This window comes from Dermacentor andersoni, chromosome 2 (genome assembly GCF_023375885.2).
Source record: "Dermacentor andersoni chromosome 2, qqDerAnde1_hic_scaffold, whole genome shotgun sequence".
Classification (NCBI taxonomy): domain Eukaryota; kingdom Metazoa; phylum Arthropoda; class Arachnida; order Ixodida; family Ixodidae; genus Dermacentor; species Dermacentor andersoni.
The window spans coordinates 107,528,319-107,543,993 of record NC_092815.1 but is presented as its reverse complement, the minus strand read 5'-3'; the positions used below and the strand labels follow the sequence as shown (position 1 = coordinate 107,543,993).

The window sequence follows — 15,675 nt, the reverse complement described above, 5'->3', positions numbered from 1 at the left end:
GGCTATGGCAAACAGTAGTTTCGCTTTGACTCGGTGCGCATGTCGGCTGCACGGCTTCAGAACCACAAGGTCGCCGTGCATGATCGCATCGACAGTGGCCGCGGTTTTGTTCGCAATGGTTGAGACAAACAGCATTTTCGTTTTTCTTAGTGTGAAGCTGTCGAGGACGAAGAGCACCATCTACATCGCGATGGGTGGTGACCTGGCAATACCGAAAAAAAAATAAATGGGATGTGAGCAGGGTAGTGGAAAGCGTCTCAGATGAAGACGCATGCAGCAGCCACGCACTGTGAAGGAAGTCACGAGGCCTTCGCTGCTGCTAGCGCTAATCAGTCACGAGATGAGAATCGCAGCTTCCGCACTGCTTTTGTGCAAAGTAGAAAAGGGATTTGCTGATTTATTCAGTAAATGAAAGCATGTTGCCGTAGGATGCATATGCTTATTTTCTTGATAGCCTTGATAATTCGACATTCGGTTAAATCGAACATTTCTTTCGTTCCCTTGAAATCCAAATTAACAAGGTTTTACTGTAGATATTTCAGGCTGCCCAAACTTTTCAATTCTGAACTTAATCAAGATGAGTGTTTCTTGCTCTTCGTTCTCTATTTGCCAATCACTCTGAAGCAGCGGCTTGTCATGTTTCTGACTCCGTAATGTTCCTCAGTGCAGTCATTGTCCGATTGTTTTTTTTCCTGCCAGGTGTGCTCAGTTGCGGTAGATTAGTTCTTGCCACACACCAGGCTGAGAATGTAGATGTCCTGGGCTTTGTAATAGCTTGTAGCAAAGAAGTATTATCGCTAGCCACTTGCTTACTCTGTGGACAGCCGCAAAGCGTTCAACTTCGGACATTCTTGTGCTGTCAGTGTATTTGCCACCACCCATGCTTTGATGCATTGTTTCAAGAGTCCGCCCATTCACTTATTGTTGATACGTGGGGGTAGAATGGGCGTAAGCTTGTGTTTGAGTTAGGGTGGATGTGCGTAGATAACGTGTGAGAAACTTGCCATGCCAAGAAGAGGTGCTACTCCATTTGTCACTGTGTAGCGAGCGGTACTCACTCTTGCTGACGTTCCAAGGTCAGAGTCCCTTCTTTAGATAGAGGTTAGCTGTACAACGCTGGCGAATAAGTCAACTTTTTTATTCTCATGGAAAGCCATGCATCGCAAAGGGCTGGCAACGCAGTCAATCCTTGTGCAGCAGCAGTTTGTGAACTTGGCCACATAGATTCATTCCATTTCTTAAATGCCAGTCACTGTTCTTGCAGCCAACTATTATAGTTTCAAAATTTGCAATATGATACAGCACACTGTGTTAGCGACCGCCAAGTTGCATTTCCAACAGCTGATCGCACAGTAGCAGAGGTAGCAGTAAGGGTTTCGCTTTTGCCTGAGGCAACGTGCGGCATGCAGCTGAAAACACAATCTCATTCCTCTAGAGCAAACTACTGCATGAAAAGCACAGCATGTTTGCATTGTCATAAACCATAATGATCAGGTCAATCTGAGCTGACAAGCAGTTAGCCCTTAAACCAAGTACAAGCAAGCAGTGTGGCTTGTTTAAAATGGCCTCAAACAAGAGGAATGATTCATATGAGCAATGTAATTAAGATGTCTGACTCCTTTAAGTTAAACATATGCTTTGTGCGTTAATCTACATACACATTTTTGGAAGTGGCTGAATTTCATAGATTACTGAGGAGAAAAACGATTTTAAAGACTACTTGCCACCACAACTGCTGCCACCACTACCACCACTCTCCCAGTAGTTTCAAGCTGCTATTCAATTCAATTCTTTATTTGCAGACGTAGAAAATACAGAAATACCAAAACTGGTTGGACCCATAGCCACAGGCTAGTTGCGGGTCCAATGAAAAATAAATAACAATTACAAGTACAAAACAAGTAAGATACATCACGTGCATACACATATTTATCGTACACCATTAAATTGCACGAGCGTACAAAACGAAATGCGAAATAGCGAAAAGCATGTTATAGTATTATTGCATGTTATAGAAATATTATCCTGCTACCTATGCCAGCAAATTTCCTTATTTCATCACTTCATCATTACTCTAAATATCAGCTACACATTTGTTCTCTGATCTATACTGCTATCTTCTAATGTCATTAACAATAGTGAAACAACCACGTACTAAGCAATTATGGTGATAGTATTTATGTTGTTGTTTTCACCTCTCTTGAAAGTTATAGGCATCGCAATGAATATATCTGTCCAGGTCACTCAGAAATTTGACAACAGGAGAACCACAATGATGATGAAATACATCAGAATACAATTTTTTTTTCTGCGAACATTGTTGACTCCTACAAGCTCCAAAAAGTGTAGCAGACAACTGAAGGTTTTTACAAGGCCAAATTAACTTATAGTAAGCAGCACTGGTCACGTATGTCAGTACATCTACAACACCATGTGCCCAGAATTTCACAGGAGAAAGCTGGACAAATGTTAAAACAATTATGAAACACTTAAGCGTATAGCTCAACCACTTACGCTGTATGAGAGGAGTCCATAAGACTTCGTTGAAGGGAGATGGCTCCTTGATGCAGAAGCTTCCTGGCAACTTCCTTGCTGTTTCGAATGGCTCTAAGCAGTTCTCCTGCACACATTCGGCACAGAAGGGCAAAATTTTCAGTTTTCAAGAACCAACACCAAAATCAATTAGTTTATCTGTAAAGAGACTTTATTTAAGACCAGATACCTTGAAACTGTAGACCTGCAGTCAGATGTTTTCGACTTTTACTTAAGTGCACATAGCTACTTTGATGAATTTCAATCGGCCCCTATATTTTCACAGCTGACCAACTCCCCAAAAAGATGAAAATCAGAGCTCTAGAAATTATGGTATATCTTTAATATTATGAAAAGTGCAAATGAACATGTGCTGCAAATAACAAACTTGAAGTTAACCAAATGAACTCATAAAAGATTTAATTTACTTCAGGAGTTGGTGCACATTATCACAAGACAAGAGAGAGATAAATTTATTACAGTGAAACCTCGTTAAACCGTAGTTGGCCGGAGCATGGAAAAAGTGCGTACTAAACGGTAGTACTGCTTAACCGGAATAGCATGAGGTCGCCCACTTAGCTGTCAAAAATGGAACTCGGAGAAAGTGCAATGAAAGGAGGAAAAAAACATGCAGTATTTATTCACTTTGCACTACAGAAGTGTTATTTTTGTTTGATGCCGCGGTGGCCTAGCAGCAACGACAGCGGCCTGTCATCGGCTCAGTCACAATTGGCTCATTTGCGCAAGATGTGCGAGGCAGCCAATCGCAGTCGAGAATTCTGATCCGGATCGGGCTTGATCGTGATCAAAAGTGTTCATCGGCATTACTGAAGCTGCGAGCCAGCTTTTCAGCCAGCCCCCTCTTCACGCCAAACACTCGCATGGCAGATTCCTTGTTGGCGTTGCATGTTCTCCGTGCACGCGGCCAGTAGTGCTGCAGAAGTCGCTGGGCGCCTTTTTCATTGCGCGGTGCTGTTCTCGTCGCAACGATTGCATTCATGAAGCTGACGTAACGCGCAGCTTCTGCCACTGTTTAGCCTCAATCGCCCGTGCTGTCGCTTTTCGTGTTGTTTTCATCACTGTCGCTAGTCGACACTTCGGCAACAACAGAGGCAACGATGGTGAAATGTCGAACCTGGTAGCTGAAATCTCTAAACGGTCACAATGGCACTGCCAAGCAACTTCTTCTCATTCCAAATGCCACACACCGTAGTCAACAGTAGATCCCTGTCGCGTGCCAGCACCGACTTCTTCGTGTCACGTTATACAATGTCTAATTTTTCTTCTATGCTGAGCACCTGGTGTCTTTTTTATCTGAGCTTCGGCATGAGGCGAGCCCTTGTTTGCATGACGTCACAATGCTCTCTGGCATGGCGCTGCAATGATGTTGATGTTGATGTGGCTTCACGCACAAAGGCACAGAGCACTTGGAGGCCGTTGTTCTGATCTCTGAGGCTTGTTGTTCTGCCGGGCCACCCAATGGAGGCAATGCATGGCCATGTTTGCGCGACGAAAAGTGGAAACACTATGTGTTAACCGATATGTAGCAATAAGCTGATACGATTTATGCAGATACAGAACACATTATGTTCAATAGAGTTGGGGATTTGACTTTACTACTTTTAAAATGAAACTACTGTTTAAGCAGGTATGGTTTGACGAGGTTTCACTGTATAAGAGAAAAGCTGGAAGGATGGCCTGAACTACTATGTTCAAGCCTGCTACTCAGTGTTAGGGTAGAGGGAAAGGGAACCAAAAGAGAGGGAGAAAACACAGGGGATGATGATAATCATAAATAGAAAAGGCTTGAATAGAAAACATTTAGAAAAAGATTAACCAGAAACGTTTATTACAGTCGTATATATCCAGTTAAGTGTCTCTCGAAAAACCCACAATGGCCTTCATGGACTGATATGAAAAGTATCATGGCCGTGAACCTAAACGAAGACTATCAGAAAGTGGCTGGTTGGCAATGCATGCTAAAAATTCTTCCTATTGACCGTCTTCTTGCAAGTACAGCAGGCACACACAAACATGACAGTCTATACCCACCGATACAGTACAGTGATTATGAGCCCTAGCTAACAAGCACAAATTCACTTTTGAAGACAACTCTCCGAATACACTTGCACATAAAATGTAACATGCATGAGTTGAATTTACTTATTACGAAAACTTACATTCTATGTTATCGTGAAACCTTGCCAACATATCACAAAGTAATAATGCTCTCAATGTTGCCCCATCAATAATACTTTGGTAGAGAGAAACCTACAGTTGAGCAGGCTGGTCAGTCATGCATCATTAGGTAAGAAATTGAGTATACCAAACAAGCATGCACAAAGAAGATAACTACGTTAGTCCACATTTTACATGTGGGCCTCATGCATTCTTCTTCTTCTGCTTGTTTGTTTTGTGCAATCACAGTTCCTCTACTGATACCTCAGTGTCATTGTACACTTTTAAGATATCTTCACGTGGTCCTGCAGTTATATCAAGTATTCATGGCAAAATGGTCAAATGAGAAACGTACATAAGCATAACACATACACATTTGGCATGCCATTTCTTAAGATGAAAAAAAGAGCTTATCCTGAGGCTATGCCACTTGGAATGCACATCCCAACTAAGCCTTTCACTAAAGAAATTCACCAACTAGGCTAAACATTTTTTTTTTTTTTCATTTTCTCCCCCTCCCCCCACCTCCATCACAAGGACATAATCTGGCATGTTAAGATGTGAAAGCCCATTATAAATAAGTGATCACTACGTCTACAAAATAGAACAACAAGCACCTAGAGGACTGTTAGGAAACACAAGCCGTGCCATTCTGAGGTTCAGCCTGAAGTTCTGAGAGTCATTGCCCAAGAGTTCCGCAAAGGCAACACTTGAAGCCACCATCTTCATGTCATCTGTGTTTTGTTCAGCAAGTCTCCAGGCTCTATTGCAGGCACCCCGAATCCTGCAGCAGGAAGACATGCAAATAGGCAGCATTCATTTTTTTTTTTAATTTCATGCACTGATCCAAAGAAAATACTACAACATTCTAGAACATTACAAGAACAGGAGGGAATATCCGCTGCCACACATCAAGCTTAACAGAGAAGAAGCCGTCATACTAAGCCGACTTCAGATTGGCAATTACCTCCACGGCACTCTACTACATGCAATATAACCCTCAACATTTACAAGAGACTGCCAATATTGCAATACACCAAACACTCTTTACCACACGGTCTGGGAATGCAAAAAGAGCCCACGGACAACACCTATCTAAGCAGCAACAGAAGACCAGTAGGAGGCACAGCTGACAAGCCCAAAACCTAAGGACCAACTTCGGCTGGTGAACAGGTCCAGGGCCATAGCTGCCTGGAATAGGGTGGTCGCCCACCTTCGGGCATCAACAGCTTGGTCTCCGAAGTAAAGTTTATTCACTCATTTATGCACTGTTTTGAAAACAAGGTCTTCTTAGATGACTTGACAAAACGTTGGTATATATGGGATCTCATTACCTTGTAACCCCTTCCAGAGAAAAATGGTTCGTTAGGTGACTAGAAGATGTCATAGGAACATGCAAATGATATCACATGATAACTCTCCATGTCGAGAACATTGTGGGGATGCGCGACTCTCGCGCGTCCCCTGATGTTTTTCCCGCATAGCGCATCCCCTGATATGCTGTTTTCCCGCACGGCTCGCGTGGCCTGGCGGTCGGAGTGGTACAAGCGCGGTGCGAGAGATGGCGCGACTGTCGCGCTGCTGCGGGGTTACTTGGGCGCCGAAAGGGAAGGCGCTTGGTCTCTTTGGGTTCGGGAAGCGAGCGGGAGCGGACGTGCCCCCCCGCACGTGCGCCGACCATGCTTCTGCGAGACCGTCTCGCGTGGCCGCCTTCGAACGTGCCACCATTCGCGTGACTGTACACGCGAACGACCAGGCGTTGGGATCCAGCATGGGGCGAACATATTCGCTCGCAATGCGGTCGCGGTAAGTCGGACTTCTAGATTTGTCGCGCGCCCATCGGCATGTTTTGGGGATAGCAACTCGGCCAGCAGGCATTGATCTATGAAAGGTGCAATAAATGCCCTTGTGACTGTTTGCACTACTGTGTTGTCGTTCCTTTGTCCCAAGAGTACGGAGGAGAACCCCGTATCTCCCACAACATCTAGCAGCAGTGAGCCACTCAGGATATAATAACAATAATAAAAAAAGCCGCAGTTTCGCCTGAAAAGTGAAGCATTCATTGTGATAGCAAGGTATTAGACAACACAAAGCAAGGCTCGTAGTTTCATTGGAGTGAACATTTATTAAAATAAACAAATTGCAGTGAACATTCCCTTACTATTTACATTACCAAGCATTGTGTCACACGAGCACGGGCGAACATAAGCAGATTTCACTCGATGACCGCGAGCAATCGCTATGACAACACTGGCATGATGAAGAGCAGCGGCAGCGGCAAGCAGACTGCCCTTTGGGCTGCCTCGTGCTTCAACGTGAACTAGGCGTCGGAGAACATTTATGAATTTATGAAGGCCCTACTGCATGTTCTACTACAGACTCGAGTAAGAGCACACTCTAAACTTGGCAGCCAAAAATGAACATTAATGAACATTATGAAAGAGAAAGATTGGCATTTACTCGTATTGTAGCTCAAAGCATCAAATACCGTTTATGCCAAACATCGGAATACCATTTGTCCTGGTCCCGGATTCAAGTTCGGACTTTGTAGCTTCGAGCTACAAGTCAGGTGGCTGCCAATTTCTCTCTTTCGTGTACTTTCCTCTGCCTTGCAGGCTTCCGCACAACTGATTTGCCATTTTCAGTGTCCCAATACCTCAAGTTATCGATTAATTCACCCTCGCTCTGCAATCGGCTAGCCTCCTGGTTAGCTCAGATGGTAGAGCGATCGACTTGGAAAGACGTTGATCAAGGGTTCAAGTCCCGGACCAGGGCAAATTTTTCTTCGACTGCGAGGTTTTCTTTCCGAGCAAGCTGTAAGGGTCGTCCTTCAGGTGGATGCCAATTTTGCTATTTCACGTACTTTCCTACACCTTGAGGGCTTCCACAGAATTAACTAACTAATTAATTAATTAAGCATGTAAGAAGAGCGTGGGGAAAAAAACTTGTCTGCTTTTTTTATTGCATCTTTGGACATTTTTGTGAAAAGCTTTAAGCTTACACAGATATCTAACACCAGTGATGCCACGGAGGATGACTGTATCCCCAAGCATACTGCCAATCTGAGCACAAAGAGTGGTGACAATGATAGCGCTCAGAACTAGAATGGTGCCAGGTGTGTGGCGAGCATGCATCAACAAATAAATATGTGCTGAAAACAATAGCATTCACTCTCTTGGTGCAACGAGGTCACTGGGATTAAGCACAACCTGAAAAAGTTGAATTAAAATGGACTGCCCCCATGTAAAAGCTGCACCTTGTCAATATCGCGAAAAAGAATTGAGGCCCTTACACGATTGAATATGATACATTAACAGGGGCAAAGAGTGCAAGCCATTGCAAACTGGTGGGCCAAGGATCAAGTCTAAGAGGTAATCTTCCACTTATCAGCTCACCTTTTGTTGACGAGGCAGCCTTGCTGAAGTATCTCCTGAGCCAAAAACTTGAATGTTGCAGCACAAGGACGCCCCTTGTGGAGGTAATAGGTGTAGCCTAGCTCCTCCCGCAGGCCAAATTTGTCTCGCAATGATGGTTGGGAAAAGTGGGGAAGTGCGGAACCTTCAGAGTCCACTTGAGGAATTGAGAAAGACATGAAAGGTAATAATAAAATTAACTGCAACCACTTGAGAAGGCTCTATTTCAAATTTTAGAAGTGAGGACAGCGAAAAGAAATTTTAGAAAATGAGACATGGCTATAACTGTTTTATACAATGACAATGGCAATGGTTTAACTTTCACACACAAGCTATCTAGGGACGGTAAACTCCAGTTTTAGATTTGCAGCTATCCTTACAAACAGGTCACGCCTGTTGGATGTACTCGCCACGTGCACGTAAGGAACTTTTACTTTATGCGACTGCACACTCAAAGATTGTGAAACGTGCCATTGCTTTGATGTGTCTAGAATCTTCGTTAATGAAATCCTGTCCTCACACTGCGAACCAGAGTTTCATTGCACAGTTAAATAGGCTGCAGGCTGCGGGTTAACCAAGCGTGGTGGTGACGTCAGTCTCTGAGGTATTGCTTCAGAAAGTGAAAGGGAAGCGTCACAAAAGTAACTGTGTTATACAAAAGAAGAGGCCTGAAGTTGTGCCGTTTTGCCATAGAGTGGCTCGCAATCTAAAGAATGTCGCCACTAGATCAATCCCAGTGGTGTTTTCTGCTCCTCAGAAACTGTCAATGTTGTGCAGCCGTATTTCAAACACAAGTAAAAAACCAGGCTGTGAAAGGAACCATGCGAAGGTTGCAGATTGCAGCGCCGGTGTGGTAAATAAGATTCTATTGTCATGTGGTAAAGTGTATGTGGGGCAGTTAGACCGCTGTGTTGACGGGCGCCTTAGAGAACATGAGCGATCCATATCGACAGGCACAGGTTCCCATTTAGCTCAACATTGTAAAATATGCAAGTGCAAAGCTATGTTTCAAGATACTACTATTTTGAAAAAGCGCCGTGATACCATTGCCCAAGAATTATCGGAAGCTTTCTTCATACAGTCATTGGGGTCGCAGTGCATTAATGTGCCTTCTTTAACCTTGTACAGCTCTGAATATGGTTTTTTGAATTCTGTTGCATGAGTGCGCTCTAGTGATCGGATGTTGGTGGTTCCTGCACATGGTGCTCACTGCGCATGTTCCTCTAGATTTTGCTCTATATAAAGGAGTGACGCAATAAAATGATGTCAGTTGAGAGTAGCGCCTTGTCCTGGTCGTCTTTCTTGTGTCCGTTGTTTTGCGCTAAGCAAAGTAGTTATGGATTCGCACCAACTAGCCCGCCAAACATTGTGCAGCTTACCAATATTACCAATATCAGTACTTAAAGGCAAGTTTAAAATTAACACAACTTTGCACCCATACCTTGACAGACATTCGTAGACTGCCATGCAAAAAGGCCACTAGTTTCAAATGGTGTTCCTTTTTGAAGAAGGTGGTATAGCGAAATGTCTTCAGGGTCGCTAGGTGTTGATGCCACAGCAAGGAAGGTAGCGGGATCCTCGTTGCCACCTTTCTTTGGTAGGCACTTTGCAAGTGCTACCATTGCACGCCGAGCTTTGAAAGCATCTGAAAAAAAATTACAGCATGCTATAGACATTCAATTTAGACATTAAGCACAGTGTACCAAAACAAAGTTGAAAATCCTGGCCCCTTATGCTCACTTGGTGTGTAAAGTTTTGAAGTACACAGAGCTGCATCAAAGACTATAAATATTATGTCAGATGGTTTCTGCTTCATTATTCTTACTGCAAAAGCTCTCTAACATCATTTTTACAGGAATAGCAAAATTCATCAGTTTTGCGTGCAAATAACAGACCCAAATGGAACAAATGTTCACTTCAGTGCCTCATTAGCCCACAATTAACTGTTGGCAAAGCTGTACTGTGAATCCATAATTACTTTGTTTTGCGCTAAACAAAGTAATTATGAATTTGCACCAACTAGCCCGCCAACGCATTGCACTGAACTGAACTGTGAAGTCTCCTGATCTCGGAATATACTCTCCAACAAAAGAACTGATTCGCAAACCCACATCTACAGTTGTTTCAAGAACAAGAGAGAAATACCGTCTATTCCTGATAAGATGATTCACTCATTTTCTCTTAAAAGCTGAAATGTCTTGCTGCCACCTGTTTCAAATTGATAAGCATAACCAAAACTATTGATAGTCAAAACTATTGAGAAACATGAAAACAGAATTAGTGTAAATATGGTATTGCTTCTGGAATCGACAGACTGAAGCAAGTTGGTAAACCAGTGTGGAGCAGTTTGTTTACCAATGGCAGATTGGAATTTAATAAACCTAAGCTCTTGCTGACGGATTTCAGTGGCTAATCCAAGTTTACCAGTGAAAATCACAGTAACCTTCCCTTCCATGTAAAAAGTCAGCGCCTATTTGAACCAGTGGCAAAGAGTAATACAAGGTATTGCTTTTTATAGTGGTTGAGGTATGCAACGTAAGATTCAATTAACTTGCCAAATAAATATCAAATGAGCAGAAAACACCATAAAGGCAAAGTTTTGCAGAAGAACATAAAATCCTGGCTATTATTTATTGCCACATTAAAAAAATTGCAAAATTCACCATTTGGGTCTTCCATCCAGCACCAGTGTTCACGCAGAGCTGACACAAAGGAGCTGTTGCATCTGGGACACAAAGGTGGCAGTCCTTGGCTGAAAGAAATTGGGAAATAAAGCTACCATGCCAGCAAACACAGTATTTTGGACATTATTCAATGCACCAAGTACATTCAATATTATTAGAATTTACATGTGTGCAATTACACTATTCTGTACTTAGTACGGTTGGCGTTAAAAGTTTACGAGGCACAGGTTTCATAAAAAAGTTGTATTCCAGCTCATTTTTTGCCTCCAGCCAGTAAATTAGATTCTAAATTCCAGGCTGCATCCCCAGATCGCAGAAATATGAAGATTCTTCTAAGATCTTGTACTCTGTAAACTTTTGAATGTACATGATACTAGCCCTACTAGGAAGTGCCTATAAGTGAACACTTCGAAAGCAAATTTTTTACAGCACATGTGATGAAGTTGTCATATTTTAAATGTCTTTATAATAGCACACTTGATACACACTTAATAGAGTAGGCTCTCATTCATTTGAGTTCATTTCTTTTCGCTTAATTCAGTTTTATCAACAGTCCCAGTCAGAAAGGTCTCAGGTGGTAGTAATGCATATTTATGGGACACACTTTTCATGATTTTATTTCTAAATATGGCATGGGTCACATAATCTCAGCCATGCCTACACATTCTTATCACGCAAGCATCCTTTCTGTCATAGTGGTCTGGAATTGGACCAAGAATTTAAACACAAAGCCTGCATGCACAAGCCCTTATTCTGTTAACATTTACCACTCAGAGTTATGAAGTTTATTGAGAAAAGTCCATTTCCCACTTCTATAATATGCGTTCGGTGGCCAAAAGCCAAATGGTGCTTGAACTGTCTATACATTACATGCCTGCATCTTTAACCACGTCGTTATAGAACTGAGGCTTCAGCTAGTTATCATATACCATATGCAATGGCACAAAACAAGCAAGGACATAAAGACACATAGAATATACACCACAAGCACCTGTGGTTAATATATATTGGAGAATGTGCATAGAAGGGACTTGTCTCTTTATGTTCTCCAGTATTTCACACCACTGCATAAAATTAAGCATTTTCATATTTGTATATTTCTATACGTCAATGAGTGCTAAACATTTCAAGTTATGAGCTACCATGAAAGAAGAAAAGTTTATGTCGGCATATGCTGCCTGAAGTCATTCCAATCTAAGCCAGTGATGGTTAGTCACCTGTGCGTTGCCAGAGGCTAGGCATTAATACTCCAATATTGAGAACTAATCTTAAGAAAACCACTGATACAACAGCCAAATTTTGCTAATTTTGCTCCCGAGGTGAGATGAAGGGTTGCTAAGTCTACAACACCACACAATTCCCGCGAAGGGGGCAGACGAGTCAGAAATTGCTACCCATTTGATCTGAATCGGGCATGCTTGTCATGTTGGATCATGATGTATTTCCATTCCATTCTGATACTGGAAGTCTGCAGGAGGCGTAGTAACACATTGTTTCTGTAGTGAAACTGGCAGAGAATAGTGGGGTTGTGGACCTGGTTCTCCAAGCCTCCCCAATTTCTTTGCCTCGTTTCCATTTGAAGCCAGCATGCCCCTCATGAAGAAGTCATTTATGCGTGCACTCTTCCGTACATGAAAAAAAAAAACTGAGCAAATAAAACGATCACTTCATTTATGCATACCAGAGGTCCCCCAAGAAAAGGTACAGCAAGTGGTACAGCTTGTGCTGGAGGCAGTAGTGAACCATGCGGTGCACAAAGTCTTCTGGTGTGACAGCACCATGTGGCGAAGCTGCCAGCTGAGACGGGCGTAAACCAGCTTCACCCAGGAGAGCAAGAAGTGCCTCAAAGTCTTCCAGTGTGTCCTCGTCTACATGGCCTTCCCTGAAAATGTGTCAGGAGAGAAATATTACACACATAGTCAAAGTGTATTGCATTATGAAAGGTTACATACTCATGTTGTGACGCAGAGCAAACTGTGAACTGCTGCCACTACAAGATTAGTAGCTGCTTGTACAATGGTGAAATGGCAGAATATGACTGCGGGAAACAACATGGAATTTCTGCACTTGGGACTTCCCTTTAAGTTGGCATTAGCCAGCTCGCAATTTTAACAACGGCACTGGCCAAGATATGATGGCATTGTGACAACAATGCCGCAATGTTTGACAAGTATCTGACAATGAGATAGAAAGTGACCAAAAATTATAACACCCACAAGTCATGCATAAAGTAAAGTAGTTAGTCAGAACGTTACATTTAAATTTGTGTTTTGCTACTACAGTCGTTTGTGAACTATTTACGGATTTTCCATATGCTCACTTGATGTGCTCTGCAAATGCTTCTCATCCAGTCAATCCTTTTTTTTTATTGTGTGTCAAATTCATTTTATTTCTTTTTTCGTTGCTCCTATTTTTGCCATTGTAAAAAACAGAGGTTACCAGAACCTCTGCCAACTGCTCAAACGGCACCCCAAAATGTCATCACCAGGATCAGCCAGTCACAAAGACACAAGAATACTTTCATTATATCTGATATTCCCTTTAAGCATAAGCACCGATATCTGGGGGAAAAGAAGTTGCAATCAGGTCTATGTGAAAGAAACGCAGGTGTCATGCATACAGCAGACCAGCAAATGGCCTCTGAATTTTGATGGCCTGTCGGTGGCTTTGCTGTGCTGATGCGTGGCATGGAACCAACAATATATAACATACATGTGCCTTGCACTATCACCAATAGGAAATCGTGCAATTGGTGCGGTCGCAAGAGAATGGCACGTTGGCTTGCTGGGTTCAGCCGAGCCAAGCTGCTGGCCGAAATGCAAAACACACCCGTTGAAAATATGCCATTTCAAGTTGCTTTTCGTGAATAATCGGCAGCTGGTTTTTATATATGGGAGGGGCCACATGCTATCCCAAACTCCACTACTATGGCCATCAGCCTAGCCGGTAAATCTTACTCTCAATCACTGATGAGGTCTATATGTATGAGCATACTGATAGTGAGCTTCCTGCGACAACTTGTCACCAGCCAATTCACCAACCGTAAGCATATTTTCGCTACAGCTATACTCTAACTAGGCTGCTAGGCCTAACCAACATCGGTTTGTTCGAAGTTAGCAACTGAAGTTGCAGTTTGCTGTTGAGTCGACGTGGTGACAATTTCGCTCACAGCCACTTTGTTTGCAACACTGCACACTGTTAGATACGGGACCTTTTCCTGAGCCTCCTTCGAGTTCACCAGACCACATCGAATCGCGCCACAGCTAATTAAGGAGCACAGAAGCACATCTACCCCGTTCCCGAGGCGCGGCACGTGCAAACGAGTTGGCGCCCCCCACCTCGTGCGCCGCAGGTGGAGCTATTCACTGCTTGACTCTTCCCGAAAGTGTAGAGAGCCTGGCATTGTTACAGGTAACGTGGGTCCAGAGGCAAGACGGCTGTAATGCACCATGAAGCCCTGGCAGCCATCCCCCCCGTCCTTTTTGTGACGGTAGTGGCAGGCCAGCAAGGCAATACCGCAGGGAGAAGTAAGCCCTCAGACAATTGGGGCCCAAGGAGCGACCCTCTCCGCCAGGTGTGACACAATCGCATGGGCACCTACCATTGGCCGAAAATGACGACACCTGAGCGGGCTCGCCGATTGGCCGAAAATGGCGTCACCTGAGCAGGCTTGCCGATTGGCCGAACGTGACGTGACTCGAGACACCAAAGGGCTTAAAAGCCAGAGACCGGGAGCAGCAAGAGAGCATTCCTTCGTTCATCTCTTTCATGCTTCTTGCCACGAGCCGCAGCGTCTGAGTTGCTGCCGGCCCGTAATGACTTTAAGACTGTTAATTTACTCTCACTGTAAATAATGTAAATAAACCTCCAGTTTTTCATCCCGACGTCCTCCTCAACCACGGCCAACTCCCGCACCCAACGGCAAGGTCCAAATATCTGGGGGACAGCAATTGGGATTGTCCCTCCAGATCCAACAACTGGTGGCAGCGGTGGGATGAACCTTCGTCCAAGAGATCCAACAACTGGTGGCAGCGCTACGGATGAACCTTCGTCGAAAGAAATCCTGAGGAACCGGGAACAGCGAAGAAGAGAGAGCCTTCATTGAAAGAAGTCCTAAGGAACTGGGAACAGTGAAGAAGAGCGAGCCTTCGACCCAGAGAGTCCTGAGGAACTGGGAACAGCGGACCAATGAACCAGATGGCAGGGTGCTGCAACCATAAGTGAGCGCATGGTTTTTTTTCTTTTGTTTCACCAGATTTCAAATGTGTTTATTTTGATAGTTCTAGGAATCGGGAATTTGTTGCATATTGTGTGTTTGCACAAATTAATTAAAGAAAATAGTTCTAACCACCAGTCGGGGCAGCTGCCATGGATCTTAGAAGGTTGACGAGATTAGACTTGTTGTTGGTGTGCGACGATTTGGGAGTTGAGGCGGAAGAACAGATGAGAAAGCCAGCTATCATAAAGGCGATTCAAGATAGTGGCAATGATGATAAAAGCATTCAGATTGCTTGGGAGGTGATACAAGAACCATGGGAGCGTGAGCGTCGTGAACGTAAGAGTGAGCGTAAGCATCAAGAACGCGAGAATGAACGGAAGCGTGAGCTTCAAGAACTTACTCTTAGGTGTGAGCGTCAAGAACGTCAGTGTGAGCGTCAAGAACGTGAGAATGAACGTGAACGTGCGTATCAAAAGCGTGAGCATGAGCAAATGTACGAGAGAGAGAAGACAGCATTGATCAAACAGCTACAATATTTTGAGCAGTTAAAGGCACAGAGACAACGGCTGTCTGAAAATTCTGTAGGTAGTACAGAGCAAAAGAATGAGGAAGTATCTAGCGGATTTTCACCAAAAGCCGACGAGAAAAG

General features: G+C 43.6%; 1 protein-coding gene across 2 annotated transcripts in view; it reads right to left on the bottom strand.

The window, feature by feature from the left end:
* The window catches only part of LOC126541463 (spatacsin), a 102,768-nt gene that overhangs the window by 43,578 nt on the left and 43,515 nt on the right, over positions 1–15,675 (bottom strand). For both annotated transcript variants that reach the window (XM_072286491.1, XM_072286492.1), the window contains 6 exons: positions 12,489–12,689; positions 10,787–10,875; positions 9,565–9,768; positions 8,106–8,280; positions 5,328–5,494; positions 2,515–2,620 (listed from right to left, as the gene is read on the bottom strand). In XM_072286491.1, the coding sequence (XP_072142592.1) occupies positions 2,515–2,620; positions 5,328–5,494; positions 8,106–8,280; positions 9,565–9,768; positions 10,787–10,875; positions 12,489–12,689 (942 nt within the window). The remainder of the gene's footprint in view (positions 1–2,514; positions 2,621–5,327; positions 5,495–8,105; positions 8,281–9,564; positions 9,769–10,786; positions 10,876–12,488; positions 12,690–15,675) is intronic.